The 16,948-nt window shown below is 36.4% G+C and overlaps 1 protein-coding gene across 3 annotated transcripts in view; it reads left to right on the top strand.

Moving 5' to 3' along the window:
* The first annotated feature begins 3,085 nt into the window (after positions 1–3,085).
* vps9d1 (VPS9 domain containing 1) overlaps positions 3,086–16,948 on the top strand; it is a 33,231-nt gene continuing 19,368 nt past the window's right edge. Inside the window, exons 1-13 of one of the 3 annotated variants that reach the window (XM_067502381.1) lie at positions 3,086–3,216; positions 6,376–6,448; positions 7,271–7,471; positions 7,642–7,807; positions 8,215–8,326; positions 9,630–9,695; positions 10,152–10,214; positions 10,590–10,642; positions 11,494–11,581; positions 11,880–11,965; positions 13,744–13,892; positions 14,311–14,652; positions 14,806–14,935. In XM_067502381.1, the coding sequence (XP_067358482.1) occupies positions 3,124–3,216; positions 6,376–6,448; positions 7,271–7,471; positions 7,642–7,807; positions 8,215–8,326; positions 9,630–9,695; positions 10,152–10,214; positions 10,590–10,642; positions 11,494–11,581; positions 11,880–11,965; positions 13,744–13,892; positions 14,311–14,652; positions 14,806–14,935 (1,622 nt within the window). In that variant the 5' untranslated portion in view covers positions 3,086–3,123. Of the gene's footprint in view, positions 3,217–3,355; positions 3,449–6,375; positions 6,449–7,270; positions 7,472–7,641; positions 7,808–8,214; positions 8,327–9,629; positions 9,696–10,151; positions 10,215–10,589; positions 10,643–11,493; positions 11,582–11,879; positions 11,966–13,743; positions 13,893–14,310; positions 14,653–14,805; positions 14,936–16,948 lie in introns of those variants that run through there. The other 2 variants (XM_067502383.1, XM_067502382.1) reach the window with 2 other exon arrangements.

Genomic DNA, 16,948 nt, shown 5'->3' on the forward strand with positions numbered 1-16,948 from the left:
TTTCATACTTTCTAAATGAAATTAGAATGAGTGGGTTTATAATGCTCAGAAAAATTGATTCGCTATTTTAAAGCCGATCCTTTCCTTTCCTCCTTTAATGATTCTCTATAAGAAAAATGCTTTTTGGGCCAGTGTGCATCATGTGATCAACACGGAACTTCCAGTGACCACCGATGGCCACCACACCGAAGTTACTTCACTAGCATGCTATTTCGAGGGGCTTACATATCACCAGCTTGTCTAGTTAGGCTGTGGGTAAATGTGTAACAAAAATGCTTTTAAATTTAAAATCAAAAAGGGTAACCTGACTTGATACATCTTCTCAGAAATGCAGCACATTACTGTACAGTGTCACACACCACAACCACTGCCAGTTCCTGGACACGCACAAAAGATTTACTCAAAGCATTCTCACACTATAAACTTAGACCACAAGCTGTGAAGATCGCTGATTTTACAATACAATTGTAACAAAACACACTGGTTACAAACGCTACTGGTCTCACAAAATCTATTCTCTGAACCAGACTGAACACCAGAATCAACTACACAGCTCTCTGTCCTGACAGCACTAGGACCAACTGGCTACGTGGATAAAACTTCATAAAAAAGTGATGAGATTTTATACCTTAAACTTATATTGACATCTTTATTTGGTTAAGAACACAGAGTATCTTTTAAACCAACATTTACACTTTCTTACCCAAGACATCTTCTGGAAGGGCAGAGTATGTAAGTCTTGCCAGACGAGCTTCAAAATTTCAGCTGGTTTCAAACGTAATGCTTGTTCAGTGGCTGTCAGCTCCCTAAAACACACACACACACACACACACACACACACACACACACACACACACACACACACACACACACACACACACACACACACACACACATTTACAGTTACAGACACAAGCAATGTGTTACTTCATGAATGAGTCAAAGGCACCTAAACCAAGCTGTCTGTATACCCAGCATCGTGACAGGACTGTCTGAAGACACGTTACACAGTGTAACTTTAAATGTCAGTGTACAAATCTTATTGAATAAACATATTTCGTAGCTTAGAAATGTTCTGTTAGTCAGCTGGAATGGTTGAGGTATTACATTGAATTCAAATATTTCAAGTTATGGGGGTATTTTACTTTTGATGCAAAGTCTCCACTGAAATGTGTCTGCTGTTCTAAGGGGTGGCCACACACACACAGAGACACGCAGACACACCCACACACAACACATTAAAATGAGTTTGTGATTCTTTTCTAGCAACAGCAGCTGCAGCAACTAACAATGTTGAGAACTAATACATTTTTTAAATTATGTGCTAATTTATTTCAGAATCAGATTTATTTGCCAAGTACCAAATACAAGGACTTCAGTGTGATCTAGTGGTCTCAACATATGCACCATGTGGTCAACAACGACACTAATATAGATACAGTACCACTAAAAATAACAATAAAGAAATGACTGTAGGTTATAAGTCTTGCATTATTTAGATTCTGAGTAAAGGGAGGGTGGGGATGGGCTCTTATGATCCTAATGATGAAAGAACAAGTGTGCATTGAAAAGTATTGACAGGCATGTCAATACCTTTTATTAAATAATTATTCAGTTATGTAAGATTGATTTCCATATTTATGTGTGGTTCCCCTCCAGTTTTCTTTATTTTTCAGTGGAGAGCAGCAAGGCAAAACACTTTTCACCCCTGTGATTAATAATGGTCTTTGTATCTTGTTTCATTTCTCTAGGATTGCAATTTTTAATAGATGCTCAACCTATGCCTTCCTAATCCTAAAATAGTTTGAAGGTGGTAATATTTTGTGCCATTGTTTCCATCCTTCCCAGCTTGTCTAATTTCTCCCAGTGTGGTATGTAATTTAAATATTACTGTAACTCTTCATTTTTTGTTTAATTGCTATAACTCATATAATTACATAAAATGTTGTACAATTTACTTAATAATATTCCAGTACATGATTTAGGCATTGCACTAAGTAGTTCACACAGCGGTTAGCATTCAGTTGAGATTTGGTAAGTTACTAACTGTTGTCATTAGGGTGACTGTGGCGCTGGAAGGTAGAGCGGTTGTCCACCAATTTCACCGTTGTTGGTTCCTCTGGTCACATGTCGACGTGTCCTTGAGCAAGACACTGAACCCCAACTCAGCTCCCCCACCGGTGTATGAATGTGTGGGTGATTGTGAGTGTGAATGGGCAGTGTAAAGCGCTTTGAGTGCCAATAGGTAGAAAAGCGCTAAATAAGTATATAAAATTGCCATGAAAATTTACCATTTCATTACTTAGAGCTTTTAAAGCCATCTAATATCTACTTTGAGTGCTCTACAGAATGACAACATTTAAAAACTCAATATTTGAACACTAATAAAAATTGGAAAACACAATATATAGTGCACTACATAGTAAGCAGCCGGTGATTTTGGGCAAAACATATGCCTCTTCCGATGGCAATGAGGGTATGATGTCAAATGCATCTGTCAGTCAGATTTATTTTATTGTTTTTCTTGCGCTTTTATTTCATGTACAAGGGAATAAGATTTGTGCTTCCTGATTGAATATGAAGATTCTCATTCATCCAGGTTTGGTTATCAAAAGATTAAAATATGTCAACTTGACTTCTGTCTTCTTGGTTAGAAACATTTTGCTACTTATCCAAGCAGGTTCTTCAGTCTGAATAAAGTAACTAGTGAACCCTGTTATATCCCCAGAGAACAAGGTGGGAACAAGGTGGGAATCGTTGGGAACAGGGTGGGAACGTTCAAGTTGGGAACGGGGTGGAGTCATCGAGATGTAAGAATAAAGAGAATAACTCCCTAAATCCCTAAAATGGGCGTCATTAGGTGTTAGCCTCTAGGTGGATGCATGAAGTGGTCTTAATTTTATAGAAGTTGCGAATTGTTCAGGAACATTTATGAAAAAATCTTCTGGATCACATATTTATTTTAATGACTGCAGCTACATAGAATAACTCATTAGTATCAGCATTCAGATGAAATAGTGGCTCCCGTACAGCAGAAGGCAGTGCAGCACTGTTACTTGTTTACATCCGTCATCAATGACCGGAACGAAGAAGAAGCAGGAAGCGGAGACTAGAATCTGGACCATGGCTACAGCTGACAGTAGTGTGAAACCTCTTCAAATTGCCATGAAAATGGCCAAAGTAGCAATTCAACTGGACGGAGGGAACAAGCATAAGGTAGTGATCCACACAGCTTGAATGCAATGATGAGACACAGTGGTACGGTCCCGGGAAGCAGTTTGTGTCTGTAGGCATGTAAACAGACGGAAGGGGGCGGGGGCTGATAGTGGTGGGTCAGCTAGCTAGTTAATGTTAACATGGTACTTTTTAAAGGTTAACATAAACACATTGTCATTTAAAAACGGCTTGTTCTGGGGGTTTATTTTCTCAGTTTGAAACTTGATTAAAGGTATGTACGTATAACTAACTTTATGTATTGACTACGCACTGTCCTTGTAGCGAAATGTCACTAGGATCATTTCTGATGTAATTGATTGTATTTCATTAGAACGGGAGCGTGATCAATTTTAACACTAAAATTTTAAATTAACAATAAAGACTGCTCTTATAGTTTAGGCTGGGATAATAAGTTGTTACTTTTGAATTAGATTGGTATAACTTGTAATAATAGAGTGATGAATGGGTTCCTAGTATTTAATGTTCCTGATTTTCTAGGAACTTCTGTTTGACATATTGACGTAGTAATTTACCATAAACATGGTACAGTACTCATTAGCTTCATCACATAATACAAAAACTAGTTTTTACTGGCACTTTTGCTTGGTCTCTCTCTCTCATAATAGAATAAATCCAAATGTTATTTATTAGGATATCAAAAACATTATACTTAGAAATCATTACAATTCCTATTGTAGGTATGTCCTAACTTGTCCAAACTGGAAATAGAGCTGTAGATCAAATAGTGTTTCTGTACTTAAAAAGATTGGCTATTTTTAAATCACCAAATTGGATTTTATATAAACAGAAATAGGACCAGTACAGTAAAGGTAGGACTACAATACATTAATGACTGTCTAACCATCAACACCAGTTGACAACAGGCCGTGTTAATCCAGAACAGGCCACCAGTCAATACGTGTGACTCTAACGTCACACATGATGGACGGGTGGTGCAATTATCTATTGTACGTGTGACCTCAAGCCCTCAAGACCTTAATGCTTTCTGGGTTAAATAGGTTAAATTCCTGGAACTTACAGGCATCTCATTATAAATGATAAAACCTTTCAGATGATAGGGAAAATGTCTTTAAGTTCAAAGAAGTTTAGACTGCACAAAGTAGCACCTTTGGGATACCAAGTCTATCAATGAACAACATAATAAAAAACAAAAGCAGAAAAGTAAATAATTAAGAACTGGAAATAAAATAAAATATAATATTGTGTATGGCACCTCACTAATCAGTGACTGTTAGTCAGTAGGAACTAGTTGTGGTGACTGACCTATGAAATTAATGTTGAAATGACTAGACATAGTCATCAGAGTGCAATTAGACAACAATCCATTAACATTTACATTTAGTCATTTGGCAAAAGCTTTTATTTAACACAACTTACAAATGGTACAAGGTAAGCAAAAATGTAAAGCAAGTTGAAAAATTCAAAGCAATGTGCTATGAGAAAAGTATTTCTGTTTCCTGAGATGCAAGTGTAAGTTTCTTTTTTTTATTATTTTATTTTAAGTGCATAGCAAGTTGTGGAAGAGTTCGGTTTTCTTAATTTTGGGAGTGAGGATGCGGAGCGTGCAGAGGTTAATAGCTCATTCTGTCATCGTGGGATTGCTGAGCTGAAGTTGTGAGTGATTGTAGACCTGGAGGGGGTTGAGGTAAGCAGGCGCTGTTGAGTTAACTACTCTGTAGACAAAAGAAAAAGCTTTAAACCTGATAAGGCAGCTACAGCAAGCCAGTGCTGAGATCTAAAGAGTGGTGTGACTTTTGTCCTTTTTGGCTTATTAAAAATGAGACATGCTGCCGCATTTTGGATCAATCAGAGGGGTTTGTTTGTGCATCCTGGTAGCCCTGGCAACAGGGCATTGGTCTGTTAATTGTCGATGATGACCTTCAGATTTCTGTCAGACTTAGTTGGGACCATAACCGAAGACCCTGTGTTGATGCAGATGTTGTGTTGTATTAAAGGTCTGGGAAGACTAGAACTTCAGTCTTTGAGTGGTTAAGCTGAAGATGTCCTTCTCTCATCGAAGCAGAGATGTCGGAGAGACAGACAGGAATTCGTGGTGAGACAGTGGAGTCATTTGTTGCAATGACAGCACACTGGCAGAGTTAGAAACATACACCTAATAGTATATCTTAAAGGTTTGTTCAAAAAGTCAGACTGAAACCCGGCCAGAGCTGGTTCAGAGATACCCAAGTCAGATAGTGCAAACGGGAGTTTCTGGTTGTTTACTACAGATAGATCAAGAAGAATTAAGACAGAAGGTTGAGTCAATGCTTTTGCAGCCTGTGGAATTCCACAACCATCATGAGAGCCCTCTATGTAGAGTGACCCCTCTTGAAGTCAGACCAGTTAATATCAAGAAGGCTGTTCTGAGGATTGAGTTGAGAGCCCTGAGCATGGTGCGTTGATCATAGATCGAAATAGTGAGCCTGGGATTAGGAGCTGAGGGACGAGCAGGTCTGGAAGACAGGGGGCAGAGACTATCCAGACATGTTGAAAGTGTGAAGAAGCTGTCAGTAGCTGTGTATGTATCAAGGGTAAAGAGGTCATGTGTTGGGTGGGAGTAGTGTAAAAAAGGCAAAATTGGTGGAGAGTACAGCTATGTGGCGATGTGGCCATGTTCTGAGGGGGGATCCAGGTTTCTGTAAATACCAGTAGATGATCTAATACCACTGATGTGTAGCAAAAGTTGGAATTAACTCAGCCTTGTTCACTGCAGGCTGGCAGTTTGGAGACTAGGGGAAAAAGAGGACTGGGTAGCAATTTTGTTGTCTTTTGTGAGAATGACGTCCTGCATTTGGACAACAGGAATCTGCTGAAAACATAGCAGAAAAAAATCCAATCTAATAAGCAACAAATAACACATAAATGTTGTGTCATCATTACACACTATGATAAGGGTCAAAAACAACATGGAAATAACAGACCAGATAATTCTAAATCTTGACATTTTATTATGTTTTTGGTCTGTGAACCTAATTAAAGAAAATACAGATTTTGATAGATGTGATACTGACTCAATATTGTCTATACCAATTACTGCTGAGCTGATACATGCAATGTATTATTTACATGGGTAAATAGCATTGTTTAATTTTACTTTGATGATAAAAAAAACATTATATGGTTGCGATCTCTCTGCAGGAAGCTTACTGTGAATACCTCCGGACTATCAACTACATATCACATGCACTCTTGGAGGAAGCCGGGACACAAAGTGAGATATAACTGATTGTGTACTGACATGCTTTACGTTAAGATATCTTAATGATTGTTATGTCTGTTACTTTATTATTATGTTTGCTCAAATTTGCATACTGTACATATGTCTTAATGAACATTAAGCTAAGTACTTGTAGTAGCAAGGTAAAGAATGTCTAGAAAGGTTTTTAATTAGTCATCATGACTAGCAGACAGTGCAGTATGACAAAGCTGTTCTCTGTTGTCAAACTGTTCACTGTGACACTCTTGCAGTATTGTCTGATAATGTTTTGCAGCGATCATAACTTAGCACTGGAGAGAGCCTTCATCTATGAGAACAATATTGACTGATTTTATAAATTTTAGTGACTGAAACCTCTCAGATTCTTTCCTCTTGCTCAAAATTAAGTAATGAAGTTTTTCATTGTCCTTGATTGGTTTAGCCAAAGAACATACTTGAGGTTGTTGGAGGGCATATTTTTAACTGACCTCCAAATTTAAACATTATTATTTCTGTGCTGTTGGTTTTCTATTGGGACTTCATAATGGTCTGGATTTTAAAACAAAGTGAAAAGCCTCGGGTGTGAACATGTGGCTTTTAATGTATTGGTGTCCTGTTCCATGGGGACAAGCAGTAGCCCCCCTGCCAGGGTGGTTAATCATTGTAACTAGCTTTAAACTAATCAGCATAAAACACAGTAGTGGATTGTTAGCACTAGATTGAATCAGATCACGTCACAGGTCACAGTGTCACAGCCATTAATCACCCATTTTCTTAAAAAAACTCAACAGAAAAAATTCACATTTCCCTTATCTTATCTTTTTTCCCTGGCCTCAGAGGAAAGAGAGATGGTGGTGGCGGTGGAGGAAGAGAGGATGTTGAGACTAGCTGAGCAGTGTCTGGAGCGAGCCAAGTCATTTATAGGCAAGAGCATGGCCCCCACAGACGTATCTGTCTCTGCTTCCTTCGCTTGTTCACCTGGCCAATCAGAAACCCATCAGACTGCTGTCCCACCAGTAACCACAGCTGCAAATACTGGTAAATACACCTTATCCAATCAAAAACATATCTTTTATAAACCTACCCTCCCGTGACTGCTAAATTGGAGCTGTCCCAGGCACAAATCAAAACTAGTCAATGCGTAGTCATGTAATTTTCCTTGTGCAAACAAATCAGCACTTTTTCCCTTTTCACCTCTGCTGTCACAGTACCCTCATCACGTACTGCTGTTGGCGAAGGGCACAAAACAACTAGCCCAGCGAAAAGCAGCCACCGCAGGGTGTTATCAGATGGTGGTGGGGAGCTTTCTCCTTTTCTGCCTCCTGAAATCTTCCAAAAACTGCAAACGATCAAATCACAGGACACTAGCAAAAGGTAAACACTGCTTTTTATCAATGAGGGTAAATATTGCTCCATTCAGTATCTAATATCCTCTAAAGTTGACAACATTGCAGTGTTAACACAGAGATTTCCAAGATGTTTTAGTCAATTCTGGAGCATAATGTTTTGAACTGATAACCAGGTCATAACATTAAACATATGGTAGTATATTTAAATGTTGTTGGTGCCTGTATGAGCTTTTTTGAAGAAGAATGTTGACTTTACATATTCAGTAGTCTCCAGCTAAAATAAAAGTCTAAAGTGATAGAAATTTAATTTCTGTAATGATGTTGAACATAAAGAGAGTTTTTTTGCCAGTGACACATCCCTTTAGTAACACATTGCTTGTTTGTATTGTGCGTGTGTGTGTGTGTCTGTGTGTGTGTCTGTGTGTTGTGTAGGGAGCTGACACCTATTGAACAAGCATCACGTTTGAATCAGAAATTAAAAGCCAACTATGAAGCCCGTTTGGCAAGGCTCACGCCTGGTCAGGCCTGCCAGAAGACATCTTTGGTAGGAGAGTGTGTATGTGTGTGTGTACATGCCTTCCAATTTTTGTCTAAAGAATAATTTAGACAAATGCAAAATAATTGATTGCATAGATATTGACTAAGCACCTAGTTATCACTTCTGCACTCATGAAACATTATATACAGTAAACAATATAGTGTAGATTATTGTTCCACCCACAGCAATTATGAATATGGTATTTGAAACACACAGTAGACAATACTTTATGATGTATATGAAATGGTAAAGATTTGCTGCAAGAGTAGACTGTTGGCTTTAATTAGAAGGTTCGGTACAAAATGTAAGTTTAACTGTCCAGGAAGGTATTTTTATATACATACATAGATATCTGTCTAGATAGATCTAATGTCACGAGTAGCCTCAAAGCCCTGCATCTACCTGTGGAACCTGTGTTCCAGTTTAGAACTTGCATCCTTGAGTCCTGAGAACTTTGGTAATGTGACATTTACCGCTAGGGTTGTGAGACTAAGTTTGCATATCAGCTTCAGTGAGGCCTTGCCATTTCCTACTTCTACCATGAGGTTAATGTTTGCAATTTAAATGACATTCAATCTGTAATTTTGTATATATTTATTGGTTACGAAAATCCAGGGTTGCAGAAAAGGGGAAATTCTGTATGTTATTTTGGGATGTATCCTGAATGTAACCTGTAGTAAAGGACATGCGCCAAAGTTTTGTTAGGGCTCTGGCCATGCTTGGGATGCTGAGATTACAGAAATCAGTATCAATTTAAGGATTAAAAATTATATGTATGCTCGAGAAAAAAATTGTTTTGATGATGTAGTATTGTTTCGTCTTTCTAAATTCCTTCATTCATCAGTTTGTTTAGACCTCTGTTAGACTGCCGATTATTTTAACAACCCTTTTAAAAAAAGGAAAACGACATTTAGTGTGGTTTTACTTTGAAATTTGATAAACTTCCGGTCCAGCCTCTTACCTTCGCGCGTCTGGTTGATAAATACCTGAGTGAGAGAAGTGGGCTGTGTTAGGGTCTCTATGCCGCATGAGTTAACTTTTTTGACGAGTAAGGTTAGATAACGTCTGAGGTAACGTTAGAAAGACTTTCTTTTCTCGTTGAATTCATCTTCAAGCTTAAGAAACTCTCTTTCTCGAGGGAGAAAAATGATGGTAAGCGAGTTACCATGAAATTTAAATAGTAGCTTCAACTTACGTTAGCTAGTAATTTTCGTAATCGCCGTGGTTAATAAGGCGCCTTATTTTCTTTGCTATGTTTTAATTTAAAACATAATGTTAAAATTAATAATAATTTTAACTTATCATTCAGATACGGAAAATTCAGCGTCACGTGGAGCTCCGTGCTTACTGGAGAAAACTAAAAGCTTTTGTGAAGGTAAAGTAAAATCAGTTGGCTAGTTAACGGTGCGTGGGGTCAAAACTACGGCATAATTTCATGTCGGCTCAGTGTAACTGTGAGCATTCACAATGATTTCTATGTTGTGTGTCTGGAAGTTGGTAACATCTCTACAAAAATTTGTTTTGAGTCTTCGCAGTAGGATTGACAAGAACAATTTAGACCTTAGGTCAGTGTTTTAGTTGTCAGGTTGTAACATGGGGATTTTCAGGGACTTGAGCCCATGACTGAGTTGGTGGCTTCAGATTTCTAACTTGTTTGTAGTAGAACGGCGGTAAGTACCTGACTTGGTAATTTGTAGAAAGCTGATTTTTGCTTGTTCTGAAACGAATGGATTTTTTTCTTCACATGTTAATCCACCTTACACATAACCATGATAATATCTTTTTCTGTGAATGCTTGTTAAGTAATGGTCCCTCCCTTTTTGTCATGCAGACACTCTCACTCCAACGGCAGATGATGGAAAACCTCATCATAGCCAAAGCCAGACAAGATGCTGTATCCTGTGTTTTGTTTTCACTCCTTTTTTTAAACTTTGAAGCTTGAATAATCAAGATTAGTTGATGGGGGGGGGGGGGGTTAATTTGTCATGGTAAAGAAGGAGTACTCCTCACCCTGACCTTCTGAAAATCATTACTTATTATAAAACTGAAAGGATATTTTTCAGGGAACTAAAGAGGATATATATATATATATATATATATATATATATATATATATATATATATATATATATATATATATATATATATATATATATATATAAATGTAATGTCATGACAAGGTGCCTGGTTTACCCTCAAAGCCACCATTACAACTGATTCATGAGACTATAAAGTTTGGAAGTTTCCTTCATATTAGTTGCAAAATTAGCTCCAGCGGAAGATGGAAGAGAGAAGATTGAGACTACAGGAAGAGGCCAACAGGTACAACTTGACTCTCTACAAGCTCAGTTAGGTTAAACCTGTATTCTGTTTTTACCCTCTTCTTTCTTTAATCTGTGACTAGTTATATTTGAGGGTAGTGGATGCATTTTTACAAGTACAGAGCCTTCTTTCACAAAGCACTCCATTACTTTTACACTTTCTTTGCTTCAGCCCAACACTTTAAGCTTTTCATCTGGCCTATTAGACTTAAGATTAGACTTTGATGTTTTTTTGATGTTTTCTTGGTAGAGCTGCATAGGATATATTCAGTCTTTTTGAAGATCATTTGAATTTTATCAAGTCCTTTCCCTCTATAGTCAGTGTTGTTTATTTCATATACCATCACCAAAGTTAGTTCTTTCCACAAAGTCCTACTCTTTGAAATAAAAGCATAAAAGACTCAAAAATATGTAGTAGTATTTGTTTTCTTATCTAAGAGTTAAGCTTTCAGTGAAATATTGGAGAAGGTTTAGTCACTTTTGTACTTTTACCTAAAAGCCAAACTCACAAGTCAAATCTATTGTACATCTTCAAATTCTAATTTCATCAGTGCCTTAAGTTAGAATGTAATGTGATGACTTGCATGTGGCATTTTGCCATTTTCAGTGTATTGTATATAACTTCCAGTCCAGGTAATTTTACAGAAAATAAATGCAAATTAATGTGTAGAATGTTTTGTTAATATTATAAATAAATTAGCTTTCTAAACTAAAGATACAGGCTATAAAGCGAAGTAGAAATAGTCAAGACTCCTGAAGTCCATACAGTTATAGTGGCAGTACTTCCCAGGCAAGTACTATCTTCTTTTAACATAAGATATATGGGAATTATTTTTCTGTTTGTCATTCCAGGAGATTTGCAGCATCTGGGACAGTCACTGCAGAGGAGCAAGAGCAGCGTACTCTCTACACCAATGTACTGGAATATGAACAAGACAATGTGAGTTTCCCAGTTAATGGTACAAAATATTAAATAATGTCACATTTCATGACACATTATTTGAAATTAAGGTGACTCCTTGAGTTGAACTTAGTTGGTCAACCTGGTTCTGATTTTATGAAAAGCTAAAAGGCAAACATGTCAACGCTTATGTGTAGTTGTTTGTATTTTATCATGTTCTTACATAAATGGATTACAATGATCAATCTTGACATTAATCAGTTTTATTTTCATCAGTTTAATAAAGTGGATCGCCTAATCAATTTTGTTAAATTTTTTTTTTTTTTCATCTCTATAGGATTGGCCCAAACAGTGGAAAGCCAAAATCAAAGAAAATCCTGATAATGTTACGGTAGTGTTACATCTGGTGTCCTACCTACTCAGGTAACTGACTACAACATGAACACTTTAGTAAGGTTTAGGGTAATGTTTGTGGTTCGTGGATTGAAATGAAAATTGGATTTACAATACATTTAACCAACCATTTCACCACCAAAACAGAGAAGACTGTAGGATGTCATTATGATTACACATTCTGCAGTGTTTATATTTTCAAACTAAACTAAATACATTTTGTTATTCCACCACAGAAATGCACAACAGCAGATTGTTTTTGAATTTGTTCAAAACAGTGTTGCTTGCTTGTATTGTGTTTGCATCTTGCATCTTGTCAATACATGATGGTCCACAAGTGTTTGTGTTTCACTTTTGTTATCTTTAGAGATTGTTCTAGTAAATATCGACTCAGCATTGTTGCAAAATGCATACTTGCATAAAATAATTATTTAACTGAGATAAACATAATGTGTGTTGTGTGCATTTCCAGTACTGGTCAAGAGTGGACACACTCCATTAAGTCATTCAGTAGCTTTACTTTTCTTTTTGTTCTAAATTGTATATTTATTTTGTAGACATCAAAACTGCAAAATCTCATTCCTGAAAATACGTGTAGTATGCAGATAAAAACAGAATGCAATGTTTTACAAATCACTTGAAACCCATTTTTGATTACAGTACAACAAATCAAATGTTGAAATTGAGAAATCTGGTTGTTTTTTGAAAAATACTTGCACAATGTGAATTGGGTGCTAAAAAAGTTAAGATAGGAGCGTGTTTATCACTGTTGCATTACTTCAGTTTTTAGCAACATACTAGTTTGGAAACTCAGGAGGCCAATTGTAGTTTTGAAAGAAAATTGTTCTTTCAATATTTGTTACATTATCAGATCAGACGTTTACATACACTCACCTTGAATATGTCTGTCAAGGCAATATTGGGCTTTAGAAATTGTATTTGAACGTTATATACCGTTTTTTATTTTTTTTTTATAATATATATATATATACATACACACACACACACACACACACACACACACACACACACACACACACAGCTTTCAAGTCAGAGGTCCTACGATAGTCGAATGAGCTACCAAACTCTGCGTGCTCAGCAGCCTCCCTCCCATTATTCAGAAAACTGCTGAAAACAAAGCTCCCCAACTCCTTATGTATTTAAATCGTGGTGGAGGTAGAGGATTACTAAAGAATTCTTCACCACAACCTGTCAACTAGATGATTAAAACCAGGACACACGTAGGTGTTCCAACAGGACAATGATCTCAAACAAAGCTAGTTGTAGAAAAGATAAAGCAGGTCTTTGTAATTGCCTCCCTAAAGTCTCAACTTTAACACTATTGAAAATATGTGGACCGTGCCTAAAAGTAGGTTCTGTGGCACAATACCTCTAAATTCATTTATTTACCAGTTCTGCCAAGAAGAGTGGTCAAACATCTAATCATATTTCTGCCAGAAGCGTATGTTCTTTTTAATGCTGTACGTGTGGTTTTTAGCCTATGCTGGTGTGAGAAAATTATTTCAACCTCTTGCAACCATATGTTATAACAGTCATGTCCATGATGAAAGGCCACATGATTTTGTACCCATTCTGTGTTTGTTATTATGGTCATTGTTATTAAGGCTGGCTTCTATAATTAAATGCCCAAACTATTATGGCTCTCTGTTTTTGAAGCTTTAATATTTACATTGCTCTCTAAATGTCTTGTGATAACTGCACCCATTTAAAGTACTTCTCTGACCTTTTATGTAGAACTGTTCTCCAAATAATTCTAAAGGCAAAATTTATATGCTTCATGTCCACAGCCAGTCTGACCACCCTGTGGTCAAATTGTTGAAGAAACACCAGTACCGGATTTACAACAGACTCTACCCCCTCGTCAGTAAAGGCCTTCCCCAAAGTCATGCCCTGCCGCTGAGAGCTTCCTGTAGCACTCACAACCTGCTTCATCTAGGTATGATTAGAATGAAGTGTCAATTGCAATCTTATGATGAAGGAACATTAGTATTACCTAATCGTGCATTAAACATTAAGTTAAGAAATAAAAATCTGTTTTCATTTATTTTACTCATTGTGTAAGTAATCATTAACTTGTTTGTAGTTTTACAGTCCCTAAATCGCTATGCTGTGTTGTACAGGTGTTAATGCTAAAAAGTGAATCCTGCTTGCCAGTGATTCACAAATCTCCCCTTTAATTGTTCTATATTGTCTGAATAGTTAAAAACACTGTACTTGAATACTTTGGCTCTTTGTCAGGTGCAGAGATATAAGTTTTGTTATTTCTTCCTTTTACTATTACTTGATACTGTGTAACAGTAATATCTGCTACAATACTTCTCATTTTTTATGTGAACGTTGTATTTGTCATTTAGAGACTCAGAGGAAACCAAGCAAAACTGTGAGCAGTTGTGACCAGAGCTTCAGCACTGACTCCTCACTCTCTCATGACCTCCACACTAACTATGACTATGTGGACGTGGAGGAGCCTCACATGGAGGTGACAGTGGATCTAGAGAACTCATTTGAAGATCTGGAGCAGTTTCTGACTCAGCTGGACTGGGCCCCTCCAGACGGCAGTACAGATAACACTGGCTCAGATTCAGAGACGACTTGTGATCCTTTGATATTGGATGAGAGCCACATCCAGGGGTTAGAGTTGAGAGCACTGAAAGAACACCTGAAAGCCATTGTCAAAGACATTCATATAGCAGTTGGTGAGCATAATGATCATGGATGGCTATATTCAAGTGTCAAATTTCTGTTTGTGCTGAAAACATTTTAAAGCTGAGTATCACCAACATTGTTTCATTAAGAAAATGCTGTCGAATGTTTAATAATGTAGTGATTTTTAATTGTTTTTATTCCAGAACAGCTTCTGTCACTGTGTTTACTGTCCTTTGAGAGTTTGAACACCGCAAGCTCTAAAGACCTGTGCCTTGCCAGCATAGAAGAAGCCTTCTTTATGCCTCTGTGGAGTGCTCTCGTGGCTCTTTTCAGGTACTGCAACCAAAAACCTAAAACATGTCTTCATGTTCTTAAAAAGGGGGTCGTCATGCAAATAAGTGATGCATATTATTTAGAAACATAATTTTCTACCAGATCCTGTGTTGAGGGACAGTTTATGTTAGCGTAAACACACCCTCATCCAGCTACAGTCATTGTCTATAATCCACCATAATAAGAGAGGTTTGCTTCATGTCCAGTATGTTTTGCCAAGTTTATCTGTGTTCTTCAATATTCTCCAAATCTCTGAATCATGCCTTTGTCATTGCACGGTTGTACAGCAAAATTCAAGTGCAACTCATTTGTGGTAATAGAGATAAATAAAAATAAGTGACACTTAACCAATAATATACACAAAACAAACACCACAGAATTTAAAAAGGAACACACAAGCAACGAAACATAAGAGCAGGACTAGATAAACTAAGCATTAAAACTATACATTGTCATATGTGATATGTATCACACTGTTCAGTGAATAGGTAGTCCACTGTGCTATGGAAGTTGTCCATCATTGTTTGCTATGTATTTACTTTTGAATTTTACATGGCCAGTTGTTCAATAGTAGCAAAATGGCCCGGGCACTTTTCAGATTTACAGACCTAGATAAAATTGTTGGTACCCTTCTATTTAAAAAGAAGAGCCTTCAATTTTTCCTCAAATAACTTGGAACCGACAGTAGTAATGTAAGAAAAGAAAATTTAAGAAATAAAAATGCCTTTGCTTCTGATTTTTTTATTCAACTTGATATTTTAAATAATGCAACTGATTCACAAAAAACAGTGACTTTTCTCCAGTTAAAATGGGTTGAATGACAAGATTAAGGAGGACAAGTACAGGATTAGCTTTTGTTTTTTTTAAATATCAATATATTCCAAACTTTTTATTTTTTCATATATATATATATATATATATATATATATATATATATATATATATATATATATATATATATATATATATATATATATATATATATATATATATATATATATATATATATATATATATATATAATATAATATATTTCTATTTCTTTCTTGGGTTTTCTCTGCCCTCTGTTTTCAGCTTTCAGACAAATTATACAGTAAAACGCTTTCAGAAAATGCTCTTCTAATTTAGGTGAGACTTACGGTTTTTGACCAGCCCCAGTGGTGTAGCTTGCTCTCTTTATCAGTTTTTTCAGTCTGTTTCTTTTACCAAAATTTGTTTTATATATATATATATATATATATATATATATATATATATATATATATATATATATATATATATATATATATATATATATATATATATATATATATATATATATATATATATATATATATATTTATATATATATATATATATATATATATATATATATATATATATATATATATATATATATATATATAAAAATACAGTACCCCATAATGACAGTGTTAAAGTTTGTTTGAAATCTTTGCAAATGTATTTAAAAGAAGACACTCAAAAACACTTTTTATGACACTCAAAATTGAGCACTGGTGCATCCTGTTTCCACTGATCATCCTTGAGGTTTTTTAAAAACTTGATTGGAGTCCACTTGTAGGAAATTCCGTTGATTGAAAATGATTTGGAAAAGCATACACCTGTCTATATAAGGTCCCACAATTAACAGTGCATGTCAGAGCGCAAACCAAGCCATGAAGTCCAAGGAATTGTCTGTAGACCTCAGAGATAGGATTGTATAGAGGAACACATCTGGAGAAGGGTACAGAAAAAATTCTGCAGGATTAAAGGTCCCAATGAGCACAAGCCTCCATCATACATAAATGGAAGAAGTTTGGAACCACCAGGACTCTTACTAGAGCTGGCTGGACGGCCAAACTGAGCAATTGAGAGAGAAAGTCCTTAGTCAGGGACATGACCAAGAACCCGATGGTCCATGTACATCCTCACCCTGGGCTGGTGGTGGTCAGTGTCAAGGAAGGGGGGTTAAAAGAAAGGACTGTTCTGTTGGAAGTGGGGTTAAGCACCACA

Source organism: Channa argus, chromosome 4, assembly GCF_033026475.1.
Source record: "Channa argus isolate prfri chromosome 4, Channa argus male v1.0, whole genome shotgun sequence".
Taxonomy (NCBI): Eukaryota; Metazoa; Chordata; class Actinopteri; order Anabantiformes; family Channidae; genus Channa; species Channa argus.